At 39.3% G+C, this 27,994-nt stretch overlaps 3 protein-coding genes and 1 long non-coding RNA gene across 14 annotated transcripts in view; 1 reads left to right on the forward strand and 3 right to left on the reverse strand.

The window, feature by feature from the left end:
- Positions 1–706: 706 nt before the first annotated feature.
- LOC143715452 (uncharacterized) overlaps positions 707–27,994 on the forward strand; it is a 29,330-nt gene continuing 2,042 nt past the window's right edge. Inside the window, exons 1-2 of one of the 4 annotated variants that reach the window (XM_077207266.1) lie at positions 707–971; positions 2,423–3,379. In XM_077207266.1, the coding sequence (XP_077063381.1) occupies positions 899–971; positions 2,423–3,195 (846 nt within the window). In that variant the 5' untranslated portion in view covers positions 707–898 and the 3' untranslated portion in view covers positions 3,196–3,379. Of the gene's footprint in view, positions 972–2,422; positions 3,380–27,994 lie in introns of those variants that run through there. The other 3 variants (XM_077207267.1, XM_077207269.1, XM_077207268.1) reach the window with 3 other exon arrangements.
- Positions 6,021–27,994, reverse strand: part of LOC143715378 (NACHT, LRR and PYD domains-containing protein 3-like) — a 124,891-nt gene continuing 102,917 nt past the window's right edge. For 3 of the 8 annotated variants that reach the window (XM_077207112.1, XM_077207116.1, XM_077207117.1), the window contains 8 exons: positions 14,855–14,968; positions 14,545–14,622; positions 12,661–14,469; positions 10,367–10,537; positions 9,521–9,691; positions 8,674–8,844; positions 7,803–7,981; positions 6,021–7,117 (listed from right to left, as the gene is read on the reverse strand). In XM_077207112.1, coding sequence (XP_077063227.1) covers positions 7,116–7,117; positions 7,803–7,981; positions 8,674–8,844; positions 9,521–9,691; positions 10,367–10,537; positions 12,661–14,469; positions 14,545–14,622; positions 14,855–14,968 — 2,695 coding nt within the window. In that variant the 3' untranslated portion in view covers positions 6,021–7,115. Of the gene's footprint in view, positions 7,118–7,802; positions 7,982–8,673; positions 8,845–9,520; positions 9,692–10,366; positions 10,538–12,660; positions 14,470–14,544; positions 14,623–14,854; positions 14,969–15,149; positions 15,241–15,545; positions 15,789–27,994 lie in introns of those variants that run through there. The other 5 variants (XM_077207113.1, XM_077207115.1, XM_077207114.1 and 2 more) reach the window with 5 other exon arrangements.
- On the reverse strand, positions 18,646–27,240 carry LOC143715502 (uncharacterized). The gene is made up of 2 exons (XR_013195776.1): positions 26,903–27,240; positions 18,646–18,914 (listed from the first exon to the last, which is right to left on the reverse strand). It is a non-coding gene; the product is annotated as an uncharacterized LOC143715502 (long non-coding RNA).
- LOC143715726 (uncharacterized) lies at positions 19,041–24,406 on the reverse strand. Its single transcript, XM_077207470.1, has 2 exons — positions 19,704–24,406; positions 19,041–19,216 (listed from the first exon to the last, which is right to left on the reverse strand). The coding sequence occupies exon 1, from the start codon at positions 24,404–24,406 to the stop codon at positions 21,335–21,337; it is 3,072 nt and encodes a 1,023-aa protein (XP_077063585.1). The 3' UTR covers positions 19,041–19,216; positions 19,704–21,334.

Genomic DNA, 27,994 nt, shown 5'->3' on the forward strand with positions numbered 1-27,994 from the left:
ATAAAGGTGACTTGACACTAATGTGCACCAGAAAATTCATACTGGAGAAAGACCATGGAAATGTTAATGGTGTCTATGTTTCCATCCACTTATTTTTATGTGCATTTTTGGGAATGTATACAAAAACACTTTTGCATCTCATACTGCAGCAAATTACATGTTTCTTAGTGATATTTGGCGCTAGTTTATCAGGTATAGGCCTAGTAATGAATTTATTCTTTTCCTCGCTGGATTGAAACTGTGTGTTATACGTTTTTATGCGATATAACAATTCTTTTAGTTAAATTCACAACTTTGGATGGAAACATATCTGTTGTGACAAGAGTTTTACTCTGTCTTGAACCCTGAAAGCTGATTTGTTTTGTGTTCACTTTTTTCAATGATCAAAAGATTTAAAAATATGTTTCTTGTATTTTTAATTAAAACAGGAATAATACAAAGTGAAATAATATTGTGTTAAATTTGTTGTCAGCCAAAACAATGCTGAAATATGAGTAGCAACTATACCTGTAACTTATAGATGTAACATGAAGACACCCTAATTAGGATGTGAAGCAGAAAAACAACACTACATTTAACGTAGAGTTGACTAGCTTGCCTGATTTTTATGATGATAATGTATTAATCGCTTATTAGTCAAGCGATGACATTTATGAAATATGCGGCCCCTTTAAGAAGTCATGACAACATTACACGTACTAACTGAGCATGCGCAGAAGAGAGAACCGCGAACAGTTCGAGATGATCGTTGTTAAATTTAACCACATACAAATAAAAGACGATTGCGGCTATTTTCGACGGATGCCGTATATTTCAGTCTGCATGTAAGAGATGTTCCTAATCTACATAGTTCGGCATTAATCCGCTAGTGTTTAAGTGCTTAAAGACGGAGTTTACTATGGAGGAGATTGAAGCCATGAGTGATCCAGAACCATACAGAATAAAACATGAAGATACTGAGGAACAAACAGGTTGGTGTCCATTCTTGATTCTTCATTATGATTACTTTGGTAGCAGTGAAATGATAAGCAGTATATGGATGATAAATGATACAGAAATGCATCTAAAAGATCATAACATCATCCGCCTTATTCCTGACGAGCCTAATGCGTTTATGGGTTGCACTTCCGGTTCGGGAAAGTTCAGCTGAAACCAATCGTTTCCAATTATAAGGTTGCTCTACAAATAATTATAAAAGTAATTGTGTGCACATCCCACCTTCTGGCAGGTGCAGGACAAAAGGAACTTACTAAAGTGAAAAAAAAATGTAAAGTCCGCAACACTGCGTTAAACTCCCATATTTAATAGGCTATAAAGGCAACGTTTCGACCCTTCTGGGTCTTCTTCAGGCGAAACATTGTATTCAATTTGGGAGTTTAAAGCAGTGCCTGTCAAATGACAAAATCACTTTTGAAATATATAACACCCAGTGTTCCAGTTAATGAACATTTCTGATCAAGACAACATATGTTACATATTAATGACATTTATTCTGTGTTTACCACGTCCGTATTATTGCTGCGGAAATAATCAAGCCATGTAAAGTTAAAAGAGGTATAACTTATAGAAAATTTATTTTAAGACTGTGGATTTTTTTAATTTCATTCCACTGCATATGTTTTTAAGTGCAATCTGTGTGATCGGTGCTTCGGCTCTTTATATTAATTAAAGCTATGCATAAATGCTGTTTTGTTCATAATTGTTTACGTTATTTATGAAATTATATTTGATTTATAAATGTTAGTTTAAACTTTATGCACTATTTTTGTAGGCATGTCATTTCATTGCTTTAAATAAACAATTTAATGCCTTAAATTGATATTTTGGTCATTGCGTCCTCTTATGGCCTCAGGAGACAAGCAAAAAGTTTATCTTCATATAATATATAAGAAAGATGTTGTTTGTTCAAATTTTATTTCGTGTTTGACTGTTGAAACTAAAATTACTTGTTTTTTAACTTAATAAATTGGGTAAATTAAAAATACAGTGGTTACATTCAAACCTTTTTTCTACTGGTCTTCTTTTTTAATAATTATCGATACCGAATGAAAAGAAACATTATCTTATCTTGATAATTTATTTAGCTGCCTAATTTTGGGGTTATTCATGGTATGTTAATTTGTTAATGCTTTTATTCTGTTAAATTGGCTTTTAAATGTTCGATGGATGAAGGGTGAGTAGAATAATGTCATCTCATTGCACCCAGTTTTGTAAATGCGTATTGCATTCATAGCGAAAACCTTAAGCTGATTATTGACAATTTAATGGAAGTTACAGTCACAATTCACGCATACCATCATGGGGCGTAGGAAAAAGGTGGATAGCAGTTGTAATAAATTAATCTCTCATCTCTGTTGCTTTCTGCTATTAAATCAGAGTTCTTTTGAGCTTATTTTAACCATATAATGTTGTTTTATTTTAGATTGGATGGAAGTGAAACAGCAAAGACATGAAGTGGAAGAAGAATGTCACAACTTTAAAACTCGAACAAAAGCCAAAAAGCTGCACACCTGCACTCAGTGTGGAAAGAGTTTCACACGGAAAGGAGACCTTAACAAACACATGAGAATTCACACTGGAGAGAAACCATATACATGCACTCAGTGTGGAAAGAGTTTCAATCGTACAACGGCGCTCAGTAAACATCTTCTCTGTCACTCTGGAGAAAAACCATTTAACTGTGATCAGTGTGGTAAAGAGTTTATTTCATCATCAGATCTAAAAAGACATCAGAGAGTTCATTCAGATGAGAAGCCTTATGCGTGTTCTCTCTGTGGAAAGAGGTTTTCCAGGCTGGATCATTGTAAACAGCACCAGAAAACACACGCTGAAGTGAGAGATCATGTGTGTTGTGACTGTGGGAAGAGCTTTACTAGAGCTGATCAACTGAGACAGCACCAAAAAACTCATACTGGAGAAAAACCTTACAAGTGCTCATCCTGTGACCAGAGTTTTTCTCATTCTGGAAACCTAAAAGAACATCAGCGAGTTCATATCGGAGATATGCCGTACCAGTGTACTCAGTGTGGGAAGAGTTTCAAACATAAAAAAAGCATTCTCTATCATAGGAAATCTTGTAAGATGATGTTACAGTCGTCGTTTAAAGACATGAGTGATCCAGAACCATCCAGAATAAAACATGAAGATACTGAGCAACAAACAGTTTGGTGTCCATTCTTGATTCTTCATTGTTGACGACACTCTCCACCATTTACTGTGAGAGGATTTACAGTTAAAACCAGTAAAAGTGAATGAAGACCAGGACTGTGTCCGACATAGCGCACTACTTGTGTACACTACGCATGTTTCTTTGTATTCTATTATTTATGTAAATTTTTTACATGTTCTTGTTTTGTTTGTTTTCTGTCTAAGTTGAATTTAATATTCATGTATATATACATATTTATATTTAATTTTATAATGTTTATTTTCATTGTATTGTATTTATGAAATGTTGTTGTCAAATGTTCGATACGAGTCTGCCATGTAATAGCCGGTGATGCTGATATAGCAATAAACTCAAATACTACTAATGCATTTTATTTGTTTTATTTGCTATAGTTTTTAGCGCTTTGGTTTTTAGAAAAGTGCATTATAAATAAAATGTATTATCGTTATTATTATACTCTCGAATTGGCATTTATTTTGACTAAATTATTACTTCACGACCGCTAAAAAAGTGAATGTAATTTGTAAGTACTACATTGGCCATGTTGTTATTATCATGTGACCTGCTAGTGTCAGTTGCATCGCTTCACTGGCATTCATAAATCCCTCATTGGATAGTAAAGTGTCCATTAGATGCACACTTCAGGATCTCACCAGAAGTAGTAAGTCTTCTGGGTACTTTTGCCTGCTCTTTTATGAGTACTGTGAATTCAGACTATATAGTAGGGCTGGGTATCGATTCAGATGTTCCAGTTCGTTTCCATTTCGATTCGCAAGCACTCAATTCGATTCTAAATTCGATTTTCGATTCGACTCAATGAATATAGATTTAATACAAATCCTATATAAAAAATAACATTGTGCATAAGTTTACAAGTGGTTAATTAATAAAAAGAAATGAAGAGCTACAAACCTGTATATTAAACCCTTTTTATTTTAGGTACATTAAAACAGAACCCAACTCTATATGTCAAATGCATATAATTAATAGACAGGATTTTGATGCAAGATGAAAAATTTATGCTGAAAATTGGACAAGTAAGAACAGCATGCCTTGATCAAACAGGATCAGGTTATTTTATGTTTCCCGTTTAATTCACAATTGTGACCGGATTTTTTTTTTCTTATTTCTGGAAGCTCTAAAAATGTTGTTATTGACTTTGGGCAAGAAATTCAACTTTTAAATGAAAAAATAGATTGTTTTGATTAAAGTCTATTAATGTCATGTGACTAGTGTGAAAGGTCACATGACCAGATCAGTTCACTTCCTGCTTACACATCTAGAAGAAGATGTCTTCCTCAGACTACTACAAAAAGTAGTATGTAAAACATCTTAATGATAGAACTATCATATTTTGTACATATATTGTTTAAGGGGTCTACTACTGATATATTTTGAGAATTATACTCCTGCATATATATTTTGCTCGTAAGACTTGTAAATTTGTTAACGGTCACAAATGTGACCGTAGTAGCCTATATCACAGTGCTTCAATTGAAAACAGGTTTTGGCTGATAATCCTACACTGACCAAAATTATAAACGCAACACTTTTGTTTTTGCCCCCATTTTTCATGAGCTGAACATGAGAAGTGCTCAGACAGATTTAGACAGATTTGTGAACAATATTTGAGAGAAATAGACCTTTTGTGTACATAGAAAAAGTCTTCGATCTTTTGAGCTCATGAAAAATGGGGGCAAAAACAAAAGTGTTGCATTTATAATTTTGTTCAGTGTAGTTATCAGTATCCCAGAAACTATCAATGTGTTGGACCGTGTAGACGTACATGATTCTGACTATGGTGTTTCCCACCGGTCACTTTTGTGACAGAGTATAAAACTTAATATTTCACTAACTTAATCAACACAAAATCAAAGGGGGCATAATGTTTGAGTGTTAGAGAGGTCTAAGGAGTAAAATGCATGTACTCAAATTGCAAGAAAAAAATAGGGATTAAACGAGTTAAAATAAAACAAACATAAAATCTCACAGCATTAGCTGTAATATGGAGGCTGCAAGCCTATGAACAGAGGAGAAAAACGAATACTGGCTTTTGGGTGATGGATAAATAAATAAATATGGAAAAAAATCGATTCATGGCCTTCGAGAATCGATTTTGAATCGACCACATTTTAAAAAACGATTAATCGAAAAATCTATTTTTTTTACCCAGCCCTACTATGTAGTAGGGAAGTATGTGGTTTCAGATGTAGCCCAGTAGTCAGAGATGTTATAGATCCATATAGGAGTTTTTTTTTCTTGTATTGTGTACAAGACTGCAACCAAACTGCCTTCGGGAAATGAATAAAGATGAACTGAACTCAAGCACTAGATGGCGGTGTGCACCAGTGGTGTAGATGTAGGTCACCTGATCACATGATTTTTAAAGGGGAACTATGCAGTTTTTTTAGCTTAACTGAACAGCTTCGATGTTATTGGAATGGTTATATGACTTTTTTCGTGTTGAATGGTGGCCGTCTCGACAATCCCCCACTGGTGCCTGTGAGTGGAAAAACTGACTTGCAACTTTGGGACGGCGAGCCGCCGGCCTCAGCATCAGGAAGTATCGCATAATATCAGCGAATAAAAAACGAAGAAAGCGCGGTCGGAAAAGTCTAGAAAAAGAAAAGAGAGTCTGACAGCGTGAGGAACCGGACAAGAGTCCCACTCGCTCAGGCTTTCACTGTTAAAGTTGATTCCTGCGATTATCATGAGAATAGTGTTAAATATCTGACATAATTATCAGGACATGAATAAGCATACACGTTGTAAATAGTGTAAATTAGCGCAATTCGCAAACTATGATAAATTGCAATAATCATGTCTAACAACATCATAACGGACATTGTTATGAAATAATGCGACATACATGTAACTTTATTGATGTCATCTGGCATTTTGTAATGTTTACATTACACTCAAAAAACCCAAATTAAATTATACAGTATAGGCTATAGGCTATTTACTTGTAATTTAGCTGCAATCATGTAAAAACGTTATAAGCCATCAAATGCGGTAGGTTACTTTATTATTATGAAGTGCAGAGGCCGTGAGTGAAGATACGCTCTGCGTGAGTGGTATTTACGACAGTACCGTTAAATACAAGTACTCTACAGCGACTCTAGGGGGCGCTGTTTGACAAAAACAGAACTCCTGCATAGTGTGCCTTTAAACTTCTCATGGGTTGTATCAGAAGGAACAGGTGGTGGGAACATATGGTTCAACTTTCTTAGCATAGATCCACGTGCTTTTAAAAACTGTATGTTTTATTTTCTATTAAATGGACAACAAGAAAAAGCTCTATTGTAATTAAACGTAAACTTGGGTAACACTTAAAATAATATTAACATACATTATAAAAGTAACACTTTCGATCATGAATAAACTTTGTAACTAGATTAGTGTAACACACACTCACCCTCTGGATTGATTTCTGGATCAAATCGCTGCCCGCACTCATATCGTTGTTTTTTAGTTGTTGGTTTTATAATAAAAAATAGATTAATAAAAAAATATATTTGACAGAAATAAATGTTCAGTGAAATTATTTGCATAATCTTTGTCTTCCTCTGCTGGTATAGTTTACAACATCTCTTCTGTAGACAGACTCTTGTTAAACTTATAACACTTCCTAACGCTGTCTGTATTGCACAATAAATCTATTGTCTAAAGCTTGTTTTCACTTTGCTTTAACCTTTGCCACGTACAAGTGTTTCACCATCTACATTGTAATCAATATCTAACCAATTTGAAACAAAGCTGCTATTTTCAGCACTTATTTTCATGAGCCGTTACTATAAAACAAGAAACTGGTGTGAAGTCACACACACACACACACACGTAAGTGTGATCGCTGTGTGTTTCTGTGTCTTCAGTCTCTGTAGCGGCTCCTTATTCACCTTAAGCTGATCCTGAGGAAACTGGACTGACGTCTAAACACTGAGAGTCCTACAATAAAACACACAGACAGAAACATATGAGTATGAGACATTACTGAGTCACATCACATCTGGAGATCATTTCAGGAAAAACACAGCCAGAGATATTAGTATTTTTATATTACAGCCAGAGATATTAATGAAAAACTGGAAAAGATTAATAACAGCAAATAATAAACAACTCTCACTTTAACACACACACTCACACACACACGCACGCACGCACGCACTCACACACACACACGCACAGCACGACACAACGGTTCATGTGCTCATTGTCTCCTAATTAGGACCTGACTCGTAATATATAAATATTAAGTCTGCTGTTTAAAACAAACAAACAAAGTAGGAGAATATTATGTGCAAACACTAGGAAATATTTTTGCAGTGTGTGCATGTCAAAAACTCAATTCCGATTTGAACCTTGTGACATATAAACGCACACATCAACCTATTTATCGTTCATGTAAACAAATGAATTAATTCCAATTGAAAGAAAAGTTGTGCATGTAAACATGTAAGGGATGAAAATCTTCATATAGACCTAGGCTATTCATAGACCATATTCACATCACAGAATTATACTGAGACTAAAGTGGAGCTGAATTATTATCTTATATTCTCCAGTTACACACATATGAGACCTGTTACTGAAATTGGGTCAATTTAAAGGCTTGAAATAAAAACATACTCACAGTAATATAATGTCTCCAGTTTATAATGTGGATCATCCTTCAGTTTAGAGAGCAACTTCACTCCTGAATGTCCAATAATATTCCCAGTCAGACTCAGTTCTCTCAGGTGTTCAGGGTTTGATCTCAGAGCTGAAGTCAGAGACGCAAAACCTTTATCTGTGAGATCACAATTACTCAACCTGTAGAGAACAACGACACACACTTCACTCTCTCAGTTCAGATCAGATCAGTTTAGCAGTAAATCCATTATTAAAGAGAAAGTTCAAACTTAAAGCAGAAATTAGTATTTTTGAGGGATCATTAGATTGAGATCTAAAATGTCACAAAACATGATCACTAAAGTATCACTCAATCAGAAAACGAATCTCTCATTTGAACTATATTAAAATTCAGTCTCGTGCAAAATCTGCTTTAATAAAAGACTATTAACTACATAGGTTAGTTTTATGTTACTTACTAGATCTGTACTATGTAATATGCATGGAGTGTCAATAAGTGTGTGTGTGTGTGTGTGTGTGTGTGTGTGTGTTTTTTCATTTTACAAAATTAAAAACAATACTTTAGAAAGAGTCAAAGCAGAAAGATGAACATAATTAACAGTAAGAATGAATCCAGTATGTTCTTCATTTCTCAGTTCTGACGGTGTTCAGCTCGAGTCTGTTTAAAGTCAAGAGACTGAAATGTTGATTGTGTGTGAAAGTGTGTATTTCAGTGTGACTCTCAGTCCTGCAGTTTCATGTTATTGAGGATCAGCTCATGTGTTCAATCATTTACAGCTCAATAATCTGAACACACAGCAGCAGAAAGAGGCTGAACACTTCAAATATACTTTACATTGTGATTCATGTGTGAGAGTCAACTATGATCTTACCACAGTTTCTCCAGTTTACAGTGAGGATTCTGTAGTACATCAGACAGCAGATTCAATGATTTTCCTATTTTATTCCATGACAGATCCAGTTCTCTCAGGTGTTCAGGGTTTGATCTCAGAGCTGAAGTCAGAGCAGCAAAACCTTCATCTGTGAGATCACAATAATACAACCTGTAGAGAACAATGACACACTTCAATCTCTCAGTTCAGTTCAGATCAGTTTAGCAGTGAATCCATTATTAAAGAGAAAGTTCAAACTTAAAGCACAAATTAGTATTTTTGAGGGATAATTAGATTGAGATCTAAAATGTCACAAAACATGATCACTAAAGTATTACTCAATCAGAAAACTAATCTCTCATTTGAACTATATTAAAATTAAGTCTCATGCAAAATCTGCTTTAATAAAAGACTATTCACTACATAGGTTAGTTTTATGTTACTTACTAGATCTGTACTATGTAATATGCATGGAGTGTCAATTTGTGTGTGTGTGTGTGTGTGTGTTTTCATTTTACAAAATTAAAAACAATACTTTAGACAGTTTCAAAGCAGAAAGATGAACATAATTAACAGTAAGAATGAATCCAGCATGTTCTTCATTTCTCAGTTCTGACGGTGTTCAGCTCGAGTCTGTTTAAAGTCAAGAGACTGAAATGTTGATTGTGTGTGAAAGTGTGTATTTCAGTGTGACTCTCAGTCCTGCAGTTTCATGTTATTGAGGATCAGCTCATGTGTTCAATCATTTACAGCTCAATAATCTGAACACATAGCAGCAGAAAGAGGCTGAACACTTCAAATATACTTTACATTGTGATTCATGTGTGAGACTCAACTATGATCTTACCACAGTTTCTCCAGTTTACAGTGAGGATTCTGTAGTACATCAGACAGCAGATTCAATGATTTTCCTATTTTATTCCATGACAGATCCAGTTCTCTCAGGTGTTCAGGGTTTGATCTCAGAGCTGAAGTCAGAGCAGCAAAACTTTCATCTGTGAGATCACAATAACTCAACCTGTAGAGAACAACGACACACACTTCACTCTCTCAGTTCAGATCAGATCAGTTTAGCAGTGAATCCATTATTAAAGAGAAAGTTCAAAGTTAAAGCACAAATTAGTATTTTTGAGGGATCATTAGATTGAGATCTAAAATGTCACAAAACATGATCACTAAAGTATTACTCAATCAGAAAACGAATCTCTCATTTGAACTATATTAAAATTAAGTCTCGTGCAAAATCTGCTTTAATAAAAGACTATTAACTACATAGGTTAGTTTTACTGTTACTTACTAGATCTGTACTATGTAATATGCATGGAGTGTCAATTTGTGTGTGTGTGTGTGTGTTTTCATTTTACAAAATTAAAAACAATACTTTAGAAAGAGTCAGTGCAGAAAGATGAACATATTTAACAGTAAGAATGAATCCAGTATGTTCTTCATTTCTCAGTTCTGAAGGTGTTCAGCTCGAGTCTGTTTAAAGTCAAGAGACTGAAATGTTGATTGTGTGTGAAAGTGTGTATTTCAGTGTGACTCTCAGTCCTGCAGTTTCATGTTATTGAGGATCAGCTCATGTGTTCAATCATTTACAGCTCAATAATCTGAACACATAGCAGCAGAAAGAGGCTGAACACTTCAAATATACTTTACATTGTGATTCATGTGTGAGAGTCAACTATGATCTTACTTTAATTTCTCCAGTTTACAGTGAGGATTCTGTAGTACATCAGACAGCAGATTCACTGATTTTACTATTTCATTCCCAGACAGATTCAGTTCTCTCAGATGTTCAGGGTTTGATCTCAGAGCTGAAGTCAGAGACGCAAAACCTTCATCTGTGAGATCACAATAACTCAACCTGTAGAGAACAACGACACACACTTCAATCTCTCAGATCAGATCAGATCAGTCTAGCAGTGAATTCATTATTAAAGAGAAAGTTTCCCATATAATGGACCTTTGTGAGATTGTGTACTGAGATGAGTGACAGATTTATGATTGTAAAGGGAGCGCTCTTCCGAAGTTATACATAAACCATTAAATAAAAGTTTTGTTTTTCTTGCTCCTAGGAGGACCGATGGCCAATTACACACTGCAAAACGTCATGTCAAAATAGATACGCACAACAGATTAATAGATACATAGAAAAATATTCATATCAATATTTTTGAAATTCCATTCCAAATATTTGCAAAAGTAATGTCTTGTAAATAATCTTAAATGTCTCATTGTACATTGCTATTCTTGTTATGTAAGAGTCGTTGCTAAACATTAAATCTGCACTTTACAAGAGAACCATCACTAATTTCACACTCAGTGATTTGATTCTTAATTGTCAATCTCAGGGTAAAATTAAAATGTGAAGTTTTAGTAAACTTTAAAGGTGACCTATAATTCAAAAATGAATTTACCTTGGTATAGTCAAATAACAAGAGTTCAGTGCATGGACATGACATAGAGTGAATCTCAAACTGGACTGTTTTCGCGTTCTCATTTAATTCACGTTTATGAAAAACACCCCTGAAAAACGGTCGGTCCTCCACACAATACCTACTGTGACGCAATAGTCGGGATCATTAATATGTACGCCTCCAAATATTTGCATAATGCCAGCCCTCAATGCCAGGCGGAACTGCGCCGCCGAAGCATGGCAGTTGCTCAGTGTGGATGTACACATGAACACAAAAGTATTTTTTAGTTCCTTCATCTGAGCCTCTGAAGAAACAATGGGTTAATTTTATTTTCTCTGGAAATTTCCAAACATTTCACCGACTGTTTCCTCAACTTGGGCCAATACAGAGCTGGCCTCGGATCGAGCTACCAAGCAACACTTTCTGATGTGTAATTGTTCAAGTTCAGACAGGTAATCTTTCTCTCAAAATCGTTCAATACTGTTTATGCATCAGTAAGTCAAGCCAGTGACTAAAATATCAGCTTCACATCGTTTCTTTTAGTAGGATGAAAATAATCGTATTTAAATTGTGAACAAATTATATACAGAAAGCGATCAAAGAACAATCTTTCCACACAGCGCGAGTTTATCTGGACACTTGCCAAACTCGTTATGAAATCAATGGCGCACGTTACTGCACAACGAAGTGTCTTACTGTATTTACATCATCGTGTTTGCATTGGTGAAAGCATTAGAGAGTGCAGAAACTGCTTTGCAATGATAATATCTTCATTCTCGCGATCAACACACTGTCATCTGCTCAATGCTCATCACGGCAACATTTTATGTGATGGGAATAGATCTAAATACTTTAAAAACATCTCACGATTCGTTAATCTCGATAGCTGTTATAGTAAAAACGTATAATAGCAGTAGTAAAGGTATTCGAGAGAATTTCACATGTAATACGTAGCTATTTCATATGCAAGCATGTCAGCCAATCACAGCAGTGGCCGCGTTTACACTGAATCCCACAGCAGACACGTCCCTTCAAACAGAGTGTTCAAATCAGAGGCTAAAATCAGGCTAGGAAAAATGCCTTTTATTTCTAAATTATGATTATTTTTTATCTAAAAAACATACTAACATTATAAGGGTAAACCAGGAAACATTATAAAATAAAAATAAAAACATTCTAGGGCACCTTTAAGTTAATGTTTAATTGTTCATCTAATAGTAAAATATAAATGTACGACTCTATGTAAACCATACATCAAATGTTTTTTAGGAGATATGAGCTACTTAATAAATTAGCTTTTTCTCCAGTTGTTTACTTGGTCTTAATTTCTTTTATCATTTGTTTTAAATATTTAAATTCCTTCTTTATGTGCAAGAACATTCAACTAGTAAACCTGAATTATTTATTCATACACAAATTTGCCTGAAGGAATTTTACATTGTCACGGTTTCTGAAACACATTAAAATACTGACCACTGAACTCTAGACAACATCTGCAGCACTGAAGATTTATGAACGTTTATTTTCCTAATGTTTTAACAAAGAACTGATTGTTCTGATTGATACTTACTGAACTGATCTGGATTCTTTAATCACAGGAAGCAGCTTCTGAAGAACCTTTTGTTTTTCAGTTTTATTGTCTCTTCCAACAAAATAATTAATATCAAACTTATCCAGCTTCTCCTCCGATGTCAACAACACAAAGACTACAGCTGACCACTGAGATGAAGAGAGTTTGACTTCCTTTATTCTTCCAGATTTCAGATACTGTTGTATTTGCTCCACTAGTGAATGATCACCCAGTTCATTCAGACAGTGGAACAGATTGATGGATTTCTCTGGAGAGTCAATGGTCCTGATCTTCTCCTTGATGTATTCAACTGTTTTCTCATTGCTGTCAGATCTGCTTCTTGTCTGTTTCATTAGTCTTTGTAGGAGAATCTGATGAGACTCCACTGACAGACCCAGAAGAAACCGCAGGAAAAGATCCAGATGTCCATTTTTACTATGTACAGCCTCATCCACAGCTCTCTGATGCAGCTCAGATAATGAAACATGTTCTGATGAATTGTGTCGTAACCAATCCTTAACTTTGGACCGCAAACTCTGTTTGGTGATTTGGTCAAATACATTTATGTTGTTGTTTATATTGTAGAGATACACATATAGAGCCGCTAGATGTTCCTGAACACTCAGATGAACAAAGCAGAATACTTTCCCCTGATACCAGCCAGACTCCTCTCTGAAGATCTGAGAGCACAATCCTGAGTACACTGATGCTTCTGTCACATCAATGCCACACTCTCTCAGGTCTTCCTCATAGAAGATCACATTGCCTTTCACAAGCTGCTGAAAAGCCAGTTTGCCCAGTTTGAGGATCAGGTCTTCATCTGTCTCCTTCTTCTCATAGTCCTTCTCATCTTTGATGTTGGTCTGAAGGATCAGGAAGTGTGTGTACATTTGAGTGAGAGTCTTGGGAATCTCTCCAGTCTCTGCTTCGCTCAGCATCTTCTCCAGAACAGTGGCTGAGATCCAGCAGAACACTGGGATGTGGCACATGATGTAGAGGCTCCTTGATGACTTCAGGTGTGTGATGATTGCATTGGCCAGACTCTGATCACTGACTCTCTTCCTGAAGTATTCCTCCTTCTGTGGATCATTGAAGCCTCGTACCTCTGTCACTCGATGGACACACTCAGGCGGGACGAGATCGGCTGCAGCTGGTCTGGAGGTGATCCAGATGAGAGCAGAGGGAAGCAGATTCCCCGTAATGAGGTTCGTCAGCAGCTTGTCAACTGATGTCTCTTCACTCTGATCCCGTAGAATCTCATTGTTGTGAAAGTTTAAGGGAAGACTACACTCATCCAGACCATCAAAGATGAACAACACTTTATATTTGTCACTGGATAATTCCATTTCTTTAGTTTCAGGGAAAAAGACATGAAGAAGCTCTGCAAGACTGAGTGTTTTGTCCTTCATCAGATTGATCTCTCTGAAAGGAAGTGGAAATATGAGCTGGACGTCCTGATTCTCTTTCTCTTCAGCCCAGTCCAGGATGAACTTCTGCACAGAGACCGTTTTTCCAATGCCAGCGACTCCCATTGTCAGCACAGTTTGGATGGGTTTGTCTTGTCCAGGTAAAGGTCTAAAGATGTCATTGTATTTGATCGGTGTGTCCTCTGTTGCTGCTCTCCTGGATTGTGTCTCAATCTGTCTCACCTCATGTTCATTACTGATGTCTCCACTCTCAGTCTCTGTGATGTAGAGCTCTGTGTAGATCTCATTCAGGAGTGTTGGGTTTCCCTGCTGTGCTGTTCCCTCATACAGACACTCAAACTTCTTCATCAGATTTGATCTAAACCTGTTGAGGACTTCATGGCTGAAAAATTAAAATACCACAGTATTAATAAGCACAATGTCTTTTTTAATCATATATTTTGTTGAAATGTAATACCTGAGATCAGACTGTGTATCTCCACTCCTCATAGACACACAGCTGGGCTCTGGTTCTGATCCCTTCTTATGAACTGAACTATAAAAGATTTTAAAGTTAAACATATTTGCCATATTCAACATATTACATATCCATTTATCAATAAAACAATCACTTTTCATGATTATTTAATTTACACTGTTATTACAGAAATTGTGCTTTCACAATTCTGTGTTCTTTCACAGATATGTCTCTGTGTGAGCAACACTAAACTGTATGCAGTAAAATATTACATTAAAACATTCTTCTTGTACATTGTGAAATGTAATACCTGAGATCATGTTGTGTATCTTCGCTCTTAAAATCTATTATATTATGCATAGACGCGTCACTCCTCATAGACACACAGCTGGACCCTGGTTCTGATCTCTTCTGATGAACTGAACTATAACATAAAAGATAATAATTATTGGTCATAATATTTTAATATAAGTTCTTAAACTGTATTTTAATTAAAAGACTGGCTGGTCTAATTGTTTTCAATAAAATTAAAGTTTTCAACTTAATAAATACATCTTCTTGACTAGATTTTAAAGATGATTTAATCTGTAGTTTATTCGAAATACCTGCATCCTGGATACAAATCTTCATCTCTGGATGTTTGTGTGTCATCCATGATGAAGCTGAACAGTTGAAACAGAATCTGATCTTCACCACAGAATCCGAATGGAAATGACAAACAAACACAATAATTCACAATAATTCAGCTGAACGATCCTGAGATTCAGAGAAACAGGATCATGAGACGCGGCTTTCACTCAAATACACAATATCGTAAATTAACACAAATGCTAAATAAATCACAGACAACACAAATCAATGAAAGCATGTTTTGCTATAAAAAGAAAAATTTCAAACACATATAAAATAACTAATAACGTTATGTCCTTTAGGGGAAATAGGCTTATATTGGCCTGAACGCGGAAGTCACCAGTAAAACATCTTGAGACATGAACACTCACCTTGATGAACTTTTATCAGATTCACAAAATCCACCGCCGTTTCTATCAAGTAGTTACACGTAAATTCATGTCTTAGCTTTTATGAAGGCTTCCATTAAACGCTTTGGATTTGGTAGTCGGTATAGAATCGATTCTGACGGTTTAAATGGCGAAACATCAACTCTGTTCATTTACTTTCACTTTTATTTGTTACGAGCAAAACAATGATGGCGAGCAAAACAAAGACTCGGAGCTAGAGTTGTGACGTTCGCGAACGAACCGATTCTTTTGAACGGCTCACAAACATGAACGATGGGAGCCGAGTCGCGGCTGGAGGGGAGCCGTTCTTTCTGTCGTTCTTTTTTTCCAATGCGTGTTTCACACAGATGCACACAAATTAGCTCCTCAGTTATAGGGGAAGGGGCGCAGCTAGTGATGGCCAAATGAAGCGTTTCGAAGCATTATTGCTTTCTGATACAATTGTGTCGAAAATGGTTAATTACTCGAAGCTTGATTCAGATAGAAATTGCAGCACCATCTCTTGGTGAAGTAAATGTAATACAACAAAGCTGACAACCATAAAATGCAAGTAGGCTTATATGTTAACGCCCCGTTTATTACGGCGATCAAAGCTGAAACAGTGTTAGTGCTGTGAAACTCATTTATGTAGGTGAATTTTACAGATACTGATGAATTTCATGTGTTTACCTTGATAATAAAACATTAAGCATGATGTGTGTGTAATTATTTCTTAAGACAAGGACAGAAGATCAGACCAGCTTAAAAAAAGTTGGAAACCATCACAGAAATTCTAATGGTTTCTATTAAAATACCAATAGGAACCATTGGCTTTTACCATTTAAACCACTACAGAATTCTTTTTTTGTAGTGTGTTTGGGACATATTCCATTAGGATTTAATGCCAATAGAACCCAACACATATTAGTAGAGACCACTATAATTCCCATTACAACCAATAAAATTCCCATGAAAACCATTAAATCCAATAGAATTTCTGTAACGGTTTCTACAGTTTTTTTTAGCGGGGCAGTATCATGTGTGAAAGCTTTATCTTGTTTAGCTGTGGGAAGCAGAACTCTAACTTGTTAACTGGTGGGACTGATATTTTTCTATGTTGTAAAGGATGTGATTGTGTAACTGGTTGTACTTGTATAATGTAGCAGAGGGTTTTTGAAGTTTCTGTCTTTGATGCATGTTTTTATGTAACAATGTTCATATGTTCTCTAATTAATAATAATAATAAAAAACATTTGGCAGAGGGTGTGCTTTGGGTACATCATGCAGAAGGCTTAGACAAAGTGTTCATTAAATGGTATGGTTTTTATTCAGAAATATTATTTTCACCACAGTCTTTGGTGAAAGGCGATTTCTTATTTTTTTTTTGTATAATAACGCCAATCCAAATACCGACTACAACCGACTACAACCCACAGTGTTGCCATGGTTTGGCTTCACTTTTATAAGAAATACAGCCGCCAGGTTTCAAACCTGTCAACACTGGATTGGGCTGTCAAAGCAGTCAGGTGGTTCACTACAGGAGTGAACCAGTAGGCTTGTTCGACTTGAACCGGCGCTGCACAGACCGATCGGTTGATGACATCAAAGTACCGCGAGAGCGATTAGAGAGCAGACGGCTCCTTATGCTTTTGAATCGCTCTCGCGGTACTTTGATGTCATCAACCGATCGGTCTTTGCAGCGCCGGTTCAAGTCGAACAAGCCTATTGTGTTTGCTTCAGATGTCATTTTCACGTGACGTAATGATACAAGCTCCGAAGCATTGGTTCATTGCAAGGACCGTTCGAGTTTGAAGCAAGCTTCGGAGCGTCGGTGTCAGACGTAACATCACTAGGCGCACCCAGCGCAGGGGTGCTACTCATAGGCTGCGTTCCAAACCGCATACTCAATGAGTAGGTACTTAATTTCAATGAGTAGGCCTACTTACTTAACGAGCGCTAAAAGAGTAGGTACTTTATAGCCAAATCTCGTTGAGTATGAATGCGATCCGGACATCATCCGCCATGTTGACGTTATCATGTGACGACACGTTATCACAAGCGCAACAACTTAAAAGATGAACGACACGTTTAATTCATCTATCTGTAAATATCTTGATATTGATGAAACTTGCTCATTTTGTGGTATTGTTGAAGAAACAGCTGCCAATTTATTTTGTGAATACATTTAGGGTTGATTTAAGTTGTTATATTTTAAACCCTTCTAATGTGACCCACAGTTCCTTATAACGATTTTTTCAGGAACCCCAAAATCGTTATCTCTTGAATATGTTGTTAATTTCTTTATTTTATACCCAAAAAGTTTCTCCTTCAAGTTTTCCTCTTTTCTTGATGAATTTACCTATCGTTTCATCCCTCAGACAATATCAACAAAACTATTTTTTAATGTATTATGAAGAACTATTTATATTTAAAGATATTTAGCCTTGTTATTGTTCTTTTTTCCTGTGTATAAATATCATATCATGATGTACACAAACCAATGATCTTTATGTTTTCTGTTTTGCCATTATGATTGTTCATTGTTAGATACAACTAGTATCTTTCCATGATCTTTATGTAATAAGTTTATAAGTTTAAATTATATGAGCGACAGGTGCACTAACACTTCATAACATCAGTAACTCGACAGCACAACCTAGAACAGTTTTCCTCTGCGTTTACTGTCTGCAGTGCACAAGGAGACGGGCCGCTGCTCGAAGATCTCCTTTGGAGAAACTGTTGACTTTATACTCGAAAAATGCAAGTATCGCTCATAAAAAATTAATATTACCTCAGAATGAATTGCATTGTTAGCCCACTCCAAAACTTAAACAAAATAATATTAAATGCTGACCAATACTTAATGATATTACTTTTTTTTATATACTAAACATGATATAATTTAATAAAACAAGCAAAATGTAATTTGTTTTGTCATATGAGTTATGCATGAATACACGTGAACATCTCAATTGTCAGTCAAGCAATGAATTAATGCATACATTAAATAATTATATTTTATATACTGACAACAATAAGAAACATGAATAAATGAGTAAAAGAACAAATAAAAGTAACCATCACACAATAAACAAATGCATGCACATGAAACAAATCTTTATTCAAACTACAAGCATGTATTTGGGCGCTGAAGCCCACATCCTACTGCCATCTCAACACAGAGGTTCCCATTCTGCGGCTTTATTCTGATGAAATCACCAGAGGTGACCGTGCCTTCGTGCCGGAGCTTGTTGCTGCGCTGCGCTTCACAATCTGAGGCGATAAGGGCAGATGGAGAGATGGAGCGTCTCATCCATGGCACCGTTTCCAGGATTCAGCTCCGGACTCCTCATCCTCAGTGCTCACACCAGTCTGAATAAAAACATGTTTAGTTACTTTATAGATTTGTTTATTTACCTTATTTACAGCACATTTGTCTAATGTCAACAGTGTTGACAACAGTGAATTAACGTTATCCTATAATAATGCCACACATACATCACTCAGATTGTTGGAGAGGCTGTGGGCTGTTAGGTTCTGATTAGGTGACGGATGAGTAAACCCTTCTGGGTGCCGATAAGAGCACAAATAATGAGGAGACAGGTGATCAGATTAATTCTTTGTATTGGAGTAGATGAATGGGCCACAAAGGTATATTCAATGATGTACATAGTCTGGAAGATAAGTACAATAAAGAGAATGAATAAACTAAATATATAATAAGCATTCACTGTTACATAATGAAAAATAATTATTCCTAATATGCATCATTGACGTTTCTCTACTCAACATCCAGTTAAATGAACAGAAACAAGGTATTCCACAGGGAAATACATGCTGTAAGCGACCATTTGTCATCAATAACATACAATGCCCATATATGGATAACATCATGGCTCATATGAAGAGCATTCAAACAAACATGACGCTAATCAGTAGTCTGGTATTATAAAATCTTAACAGACCAACATCACCTCATTAATAACCCATAACACTGATATGTAGCTTAATAAAGAATGAATAACACTTTAAATAATATTACCGATCTGAATAACACAGAACGATCTCTACAGGACATGTCCGGACATGCACGTATGTCACAGACGCATAACTCTGTTCAGATTACACACGTTTAACACAATTATAATCAAATTGACTTACTTTGTAGGTCAGTGACTAACATCATGATATTACAGCTGCAGCAATCCCCACGAACGAACAGGAATCAACAACTCTGACAGCTCGCACAGATCACACATACACAGCAGATAGCGGCAGCGCAACTAACCACTGTACACTGCTCGACATATTACCATGACTACGGTTTCAGAATAAAAGTCCCGACTGAATGAGCCTTTAATACAGCCGCCCCCAAAGATGTGGAGCATCTTTGCTACCATGAAAGGCGACTTCACTAATCAGGGCTAGAAGCATTAGGACCATCCTTTGGTAAGGCCGGCAGGATGACTAGGCGGGCTACCGGTCTGGTATAAACTTGGCCCTTTATCTCCACATCAGCTGAACGGATATGACCATCCGGGCTTAGGTGGGTCTTGATGACTTGTCCCACAGGCCATAAGCTCCGAGGTAGTTGGGGGTCTACAACCAAAACAAATGTTTTCTCCTTCAAGTCGGGAGGAGAGGCTTGCCACTTCTGGCGAGTTTGGAGGCTAGGAAGATAGTCCCTTATGAACCTGGACCAGAATCGGTCCGCTAGGACCTGGGAATGTCGCCAGTGCCGGCGACTTAGCATCTCTGATTCTGGGTAAATGACTTGAGGCAGAGATCCATCAGGCCGCCCCATGAGGAAACTATTTGGCGTCACTGGGTCAGCATCTGCAACATCTGACGACACATAACCCAAGGGTTTTGAGTTCAGGATGGCCTCCACTTCCAGCAAGACCGTCATTAAGACTTCCTCGGGAACTGACTGTGAACCCAAAACCGTGTACAAGGCTGATTTAACAGATCTCACCTCCCTTTCCCAAACTCCACCGAAGTGGGGGGCCGATGGGGGATTAAAGTGGAAATGGATCCTCTGGCGAGCAAGCTGATGCTGTATATCAGGAACTAATGCAGCATAAGCTTCCCGTAATTCCCTTTCACTCCCGCGGAAGTTCGTACCTCGATCCGACCATAACTCAGCCGGTGTCCCTCTTCTTGAGACAAACCTTCTAAGAGCCATGAGGAAGGAGTCGGTACTCATGCTTGGGAGTAGGTCTAAATGGACGGCTCTCGTGGTCAAACATTTAAACAGAATACCCCAACGCTTCTCCGTACGTCTTCCAAGTTTGACCAGCAATGGTCCAAAGCAGTCAATTCCACAAGAATGGAAGGCAGGCTTGTAGAGCCGCAGGCGAGCAGAGGGGAGATCTGCCATCTTAGGGATTGTCGGCCGGGCCCTCCACCGTTGACATTCTGGACAGTCATGCTGAAACCGCCGAACAGCTTCGCGGCCACGTAGAATCCAGTAATATCTCCGTATTTCCGCGAACAGCCGTTCAGATCCAGAATGATGTAATTTGTGGTCATAGTGGTGAATAATCAAACGAGTGACTGGGTGATTAGGATCCAGGACCAGAGGATGTAAAACGGAGTCCTCAATGCCTGCAGCTCTCCTCAAACGACCTCCTACCCTGATCAGACTACTGGACAGATCCATTTCAGGGGCTAATGTAATTAGTCGACTTTTGGACCTGACTGACTTTCCATTCCCTAACACTTTATAATCCTCAGGGAAGGATTCCTGCTGCACCCGTCTGAGGATATGGAGCTCAGCCTGATGGTAATCCTCAGCCTGTGGAGAAGTCCCTGGAGAAAGCGAAAGTTCGAAGTTCTTGGGCTGTCACGTCCAATAGTTCCTGCCAGGTGTGGTAGTTCCATCCATCAGTGTAGCCAGAAGAGGGAGGGAAGGTACTGATCCCACAGAAGGCAGATTTCCGCAGTTCAACCTTGTCTGCTATGGTCTCAGACTTAGGTATTACTGGCCAATACTTGGGATCCTGAAGGAGAAAGGAGGGTCCTTGAGACCATCGGTTTGGTGCAGCAAGATATTGGAGAGGTTTCCCTTTAGTGAGGTCATCAGCCGGGTTGTCTGCAGAGCTTACATAATGCCAAGAACACTTATCCGTCAACTCCTGGATCTCAGCGATTCTGTTATCTACGAAGACTCTGTATCGACAGGACTCCGAATTCAACCACTGGAGGACCGTGGTAGAGTCTGTCCACAGGGAAATAGACTCGATACGTAGGGTCAACTCGTTCTCAAGTAACTTAGCCAACTGTGCTGCGACTAGACTTCCGCAGAGTTCCAGTCTTGGAATAGAGTGAGCTCGTCTAGGAGTAACACGCGAGCGTGCTATGATGAAGGACAGGTAGGTCCGACCTTCCTGGTCGGTAGTCCGGAGGTAAGCCACCGCTCCATATGCCTGCTCAGAGGCATCCGAGAAGACATGTACCTCATGGGTAGCTCCACTCATTCCAACTTCAGTAGGGACATAAGGCCGGGGAAAGGTGATACAAGGGAGGTATTGGAGTTCCTCCTCCCAAGTATTCCAAGACTGGAAGAGCTCAGGTGGTAGGTTGGGATCGTCCCACCCTCTCTGTTTGTTCCACAGTTGCTTAATGATGACCTTTGCTTGAGTCGTATAAGGTAGAAGCCAGCCAAGAGGGTCGTATTGGGAAGCTAGGACCTTATAGATATTCCTTAAAGTAGGAGTGTTATATATCACAGGTCGGTGCTTGTAGGACAAAGTGTCCGTCTGCCAGTTCCAGCTCAGACCTAGCGTTGATTCAGGGATGTCTGACTTCTCCTGCGTCAACCACAGTTCCACACCCACAGCTCGGGCATTGGTTGGTAGGTGACTCACCACACCAGGATCACTGCAGGCCCACTGGCGAATTTCAAATCCAGCTCCAGAAAGGATATTTCGTAGTCGATCAATCAAACTTCGCGCTGCATCAACAGTAGGCAGGCTCTGTAGGCAGTTATCGACATAAAAACATCTCTCCACCGAAAACCGAATCGCCTCATCTGTCTGGGGATGTTGCTGTACATGGCGTTGTAGTGCGTAGGTTGCACAGCATGGACTGGAGGTCGTGCCAAAGGGTAGTACCTGCCACTCAAGAATCCTGGGTGCCTCATCCATCTTCAGGTCCCGCCAAAGGAAACGGAGTAGAGGACGGTCCACAGGTAGAAGGCGGACCTGGTGAAACATCGCCTTGATGTCCCAAATCACTGCCACAGGGTGTTCTCTGAAGCGGATAAGAACGCCCAACAGCGAGGCCCCAAGGGTGGGCCCTGGCAACAGGTACTGATTGAGGCTTTGTCCTTGATACTGATGGGAGCAGTTAAAGACAATGCGGAACTTTCCATTGTGACTAACAATGTGGTGAGGGATATACCAGCATTCAGTCGAATCAGGTAAAGGGTGAGTCGCTTCCCAAACAGCTCCTGTCTCAATGAGTTTCCTCATTTCCTCTTTATAGACCTCAGCTTTTACAGGGTCCTTCAGCAGACGCCTTTCTACACTGCGAAGGGTAGGTAGGACTGACTCCTTAGGTGCATTCAAAAAAGGCATGTCCTTTTGCCGCAGTAAAGGCGTAGCTAACCGATTGATACCCTGCATTTGATGGGTGAGAGTTTTAGTTTCAAGCAGCTGAAGAGCCTCGTGATCTTGCTTGGATCGGGTTACATCTTTACCCTCCCACTTCGGAACCGCATCCAATTGCCACAGGCGTTGAACGTTCTGGAAAAGTTCATCCTGAATTGGATCCATGGATGTTAACAGGCATTGCCGTGCTGCAGGAGGCCACCCAATGGAAAGAATGGGGCCCTGAAGCGTCCATCCTAGGCGTGTATGAACTGCAACTGGCGCACCCGGGCCGCCCCAACGGACAGGCTCCGTCGGAATTATGAGATGGGGCTGATCGGAACCGATGATAAGTAAAGGCTGGACGTCAGTAAGTGTACTGATTGGAAGACCCCGCAGATGTCTGTACTTCTGACGTAGCTGTTGTACAGGGTAAGACTGGCGTGATAGGTTAAGACGATCTGCTGTAAAGGCATGAGTGATCTTATAACTTGTTTGGGGTTTACAGAGGGAAGAGATTTGAAAGGATATGGAAGAACCATGAAGGACCTGAATATCGTCTCTCACTGTCCGCAATGGAAGATCTTCAGGGACACCCTTGATGCCCAAGGCCTTAACTGCAGTGGAGAGCAGAATAGTCCTCTCCGAGCCGTCATCCAGGAGAGCGAAGGTGTCCAGGGTGCGATCTTCATAATGTAAATTTACAGGAACCACTTTGAGCATAACTCGACCACTGACAGAGGGTTTATCCAGGAAGAGCCGATCTGGAGAGGAATTTGTCAGGCAACTCTTCTCCACTTGAGCTGAATCCTCCCTTGGGGATAGACCAACATTCACCTCATGAAGAGGGCGGAGATGGGTGCCTTGGCAGAGGTTGCAGGGCTTCTTAAGGTCACACTGAGCAGCATGGTGTGCCCTAGCGCATCGCCAACAACGGTTGTTACTACGAATCCAGGTTCTGACCTGGTCTGAGGTAAGCTTATTGAAAGATGCACACTGGCTCAGGTAATGCTCAGTCTTATCACAGAATGGACAATAACGTTTCACTTTAGAAGGCTGAGTTCGTGAAACGGGACCCTTCCGAGAGACTGGAGTCTCAACCGGGGGTTCTCCAACCCCATGCAGGATGGTCACAGTTCTCTTTCCAGAATCTGGCTTAGCGTGAAAGACCTTAGACATCGGCTCGGCATCGTAGCTATGGCACCATGTTTCGTAACGGAGCCAGTTTGAAAGGTCAACCAGATTAGGGGTCGTGCCGGGTTGGTGGAACATATGACGACGAAAGTCAGCGCGCAGCTCAGGGGGAAGCTTACAGAGAAGGCGCGCAACATGGGACCCACAACTCAGCTCCAGTTCACCATCGCGTCCCAAGGTTCTCAGTAGGCCCACTAGTGACTGTACCTGTAGAGAGAACCTTTAGAAGGCAGATATATCACCTCGCTTGATGTCAGGACTCTCAAGAACAACAGAGATCCTCCTTAAGGCAAGCTGATGCGGTAGGCCGAATTTCTCATGAAGTGCAGCCATCGTATCAGTGAATGGGGTAAGGGAGTTCAGATAAGCATCCGCGATCATTCTAGCCTCCTCAAGCCTAAGATGATCCACTAAGATCTGGTATTTGAAAAGTTCCGTCCCGTCTGGAGCTAGCAGGTTCTCTAAAGCTATCCGGAGTCGGGCAAACTCACCCGGATCAGGCCGGCTGAACTTAGGTATTGTAGGGGTAGGTCCTCTGTACACATATTCAGACCTGGAAGGTGCTAGAAGGGGTCGATTGGGTTCTGCCTTTGGCGCTAAGGTTGGAGGAATCGAATAAGCAGGCACCGAGCTGAAGATAGGCACTGGGGAGATAGGCACTGACGTGCGTTTGACAGGTAAAGACATGCCCGCAGGTGTTAGCAACTCTTGAATCTCTTCAGGGGTAGGAGGGGGGGGGAAATCCCCAAACATCAGGAAAGTAATGTTGAGGAGGGCGTGACTGAGTAGCTGCGGAAAGGGGATACTTCCTGGTCCCTGGCATCACAGGTGAGTAAATCGTGGCACCCGTATCAGACAACGCAAGGGCATCCACCCGTGTTCTCAGGTCAACGTCAGGCTCAGGCCATGGCGGTGGGGGAAGCTCAGCGACGTGTCCCTTTTCCATTAAGGTTGTGGATTCATACGGCCTCACGGGGGGACTGAATAACTGAGACGCTGTCGGCTGTGCTGGCGATAGGTTCTCTCCTTTAGCTTTACTGAGATCGACTCTAAGGGACTGAGCCACCTGAACTAATTCTCTGACTTCTGCACGGACTTCTCTCAACTCCCTTAAGTCAGCCTGTAAAGCTTGGTGTGTCTGCATTAGTTGTGCATGCTCCTGGCGCAAATGCTGTCGCTCACTGTCATGTGCAGAGGTAGTGAAATCAGCTGCCGAAGGTGACAAGAAGGATCGCTGAGGAAATACAACAGGCTGTGGAGGCATATAACTCGAGGACATGATCTGTGAGCCACCAGAGGCAATGGCGTAAGGCTGGAAGGATGGGGGAGGAGTCCGATGGACAGGTGCCTCCCAGGTGGGTGCAATCATCTCCTCATCAGAGTCCATAACTTCAGAAGGGAATACTCTATCCGGCTCGAAGGACCAATTTGTTGGAGAGGCTGTGGGCTGTTAGGTTCTGATTAGGTGACGGATGAGTAAACCCTTCTGGGTGCCGATAAGAGCACAAATAATGAGGAGACAGGTGATCAGATTAATTCTTTGTATTGGAGTAGATGAATGGGCCACAAAGGTATATTCAATGATGTACATAGTCTGGAAGATAAGTACAATAAAGAGAATGAATAAACTAAATATATAATAAGCATTCACTGTTACATAATGAAAAATAATTATTCCTAATATGCATCATTGACGTTTCTCTACTCAACATCCAGTTAAATGAACAGAAACAAGGTATTCCACAGGGAAATACATGCTGTAAGCGACCATTTGTCATCAATAACATACAATGCCCATATATGGATAACATCATGGCTCATATGAAGAGCATTCAAACAAACATGACGCTAATCAGTAGTCTGGTATTATAAAATCTTAACAGACCAACATCACCTCATTAATAACCCATAACACTGATATGTAGCTTAATAAAGAATGAATAACACTTTAAATAATATTACCGATCTGAATAACACAGAACGATCTCTACAGGACATGTCCGGACATGCACATATGTCACAGACGCATAACTCTGTTCAGATTACGTTTAACACAATTATAATCAAATTGACTTACTTTGTAGGTCAGTGACTAACATCATGATATTACAGCTGCAGCAATCCCCACGAACGAACAGGAATCAACAACTCTGACAGCTCGCACAGATCACACATACACAGCAGATAGCGGCAGCGCAACTAACTACTGTACACTGCTCGACATATTACCATGACTACGGTTTCAGAATAAAAGTCCCGACTGAATTAGCCTTTAATACACAGATGTCTTTTTCATGTTGTGATGTGCTCATCTGCAATATGTCAATACTTACAATATTTTCCTTTCAGATGTAAATAGACATTTTAAATAAGCGTGTTTAAGATGTATATGGCTATGTAAATCCACTTTAGAGACGTTACGTGTGCTTAGAGCTCCCCTGTTAGCTAGCTATACAAAACATGTTTTTACAGCAAAATCACAGCTATACTATACTCTCTAACTACTTTACACCTTCAGCAGTTAAAACGTTTACTCTATAGTAGTTTAACACATAAGGAACCGTGTTTACTCACATTTGAAAACCCCCGGCGTCGCTGATCTCCGTGATGTTTGATAATGACGTATGCTCTCACGTGGCCTCCTGGGATAGAAGAGTATCCATCGGTTGAGCACTCAAAAATCGGGCCGGAAGCAGTAAGCCATCCGGGAACTTCTCCCCTACTCTTTTATGAATACTGATGTTTCGAACGTACTGCTTCCTTCACGTACTGTTTTCGCCTACTAGTAGGAAAGTAGGCATATTCGAACGCACTTAAGTCCGAATCTCGCGATAATTAGTACGTCACCCAGGTAATTCTCGCCTACTTTTTTGGATTCATACATACTTTTTCGCTCGCCTACTCTTTTTCCCATTCTAAATAGTAGGGAAGTATACGGTTTGGAACGCAGCCCTTGCCTACTCTTTTGCTACACACTCAAAAGTATGTACTTTTTCTTCACAAAAAGAGTACATACTTTTAGGTCGTAGTATAAGTAGGCGAATTGGGACTGGGCCCTTGTGTGCACATCCCACCTTCTGGCAGGTGCCGGACAAAAGGAACTTACTAAAGTGAAAAAAATTAATGTCCGCAACCGCAACACTGCGTTAAACTCCCATATTTAATAGGCTATAAAGGCGTTTCGACCCTTCTAGGTCTTCTTCAGGCAAAACATTATATTAAATATGGGAGTTTAAAGCAGTGTTGCGGACATTGCAATACAAATAATCCTTATCCGCCAGTTTGACTTAATGAGCTGTAAATTTTGTTTTAAGTCTTTGTGTGGGTGGGGTTATTTCATTCCACTGCATCTAATATGTTTAAGTGCAATCTGTGTGATCGGTGCTTCAGCTCTCTATATTAATTAAAGCTATGCATAAATGCTGTTTTGTTCATAATTGTTTACGTTATTTACAAAATTATATTTGATTTATAAATGTTAGTTTACACTTTATGCACTATTTTTGTAGGCATGGCATGTCATTTCATTGCTTTAAATAAGCAATTTAATGCCTTAAATTGATATTTTGCTCATTGCGTCTGTCAGGATACAGGCACAGAGGCGGAGGTAAGTGAAAGCAAACGTGAGTTTATTTACAGTGATATATGTGCAGAGACAAAGTTCAT

This window comes from Siphateles boraxobius, unplaced genomic scaffold (assembly GCF_051911475.1).
Source record: "Siphateles boraxobius isolate OS27281-9 unplaced genomic scaffold, OSU_SipBor_1 6, whole genome shotgun sequence".
Taxonomy (NCBI): Eukaryota; Metazoa; Chordata; class Actinopteri; order Cypriniformes; family Leuciscidae; genus Siphateles; species Siphateles boraxobius.

What these genes read in the sequence shown, in the direction of transcription:
- LOC143715726 (XM_077207470.1), bottom strand. Translation starts at nt 24,406, where the DNA reads ATGTTCCACCAACCCGGCACGACCCCTAATCTGGTTGACCTTTCAAAC.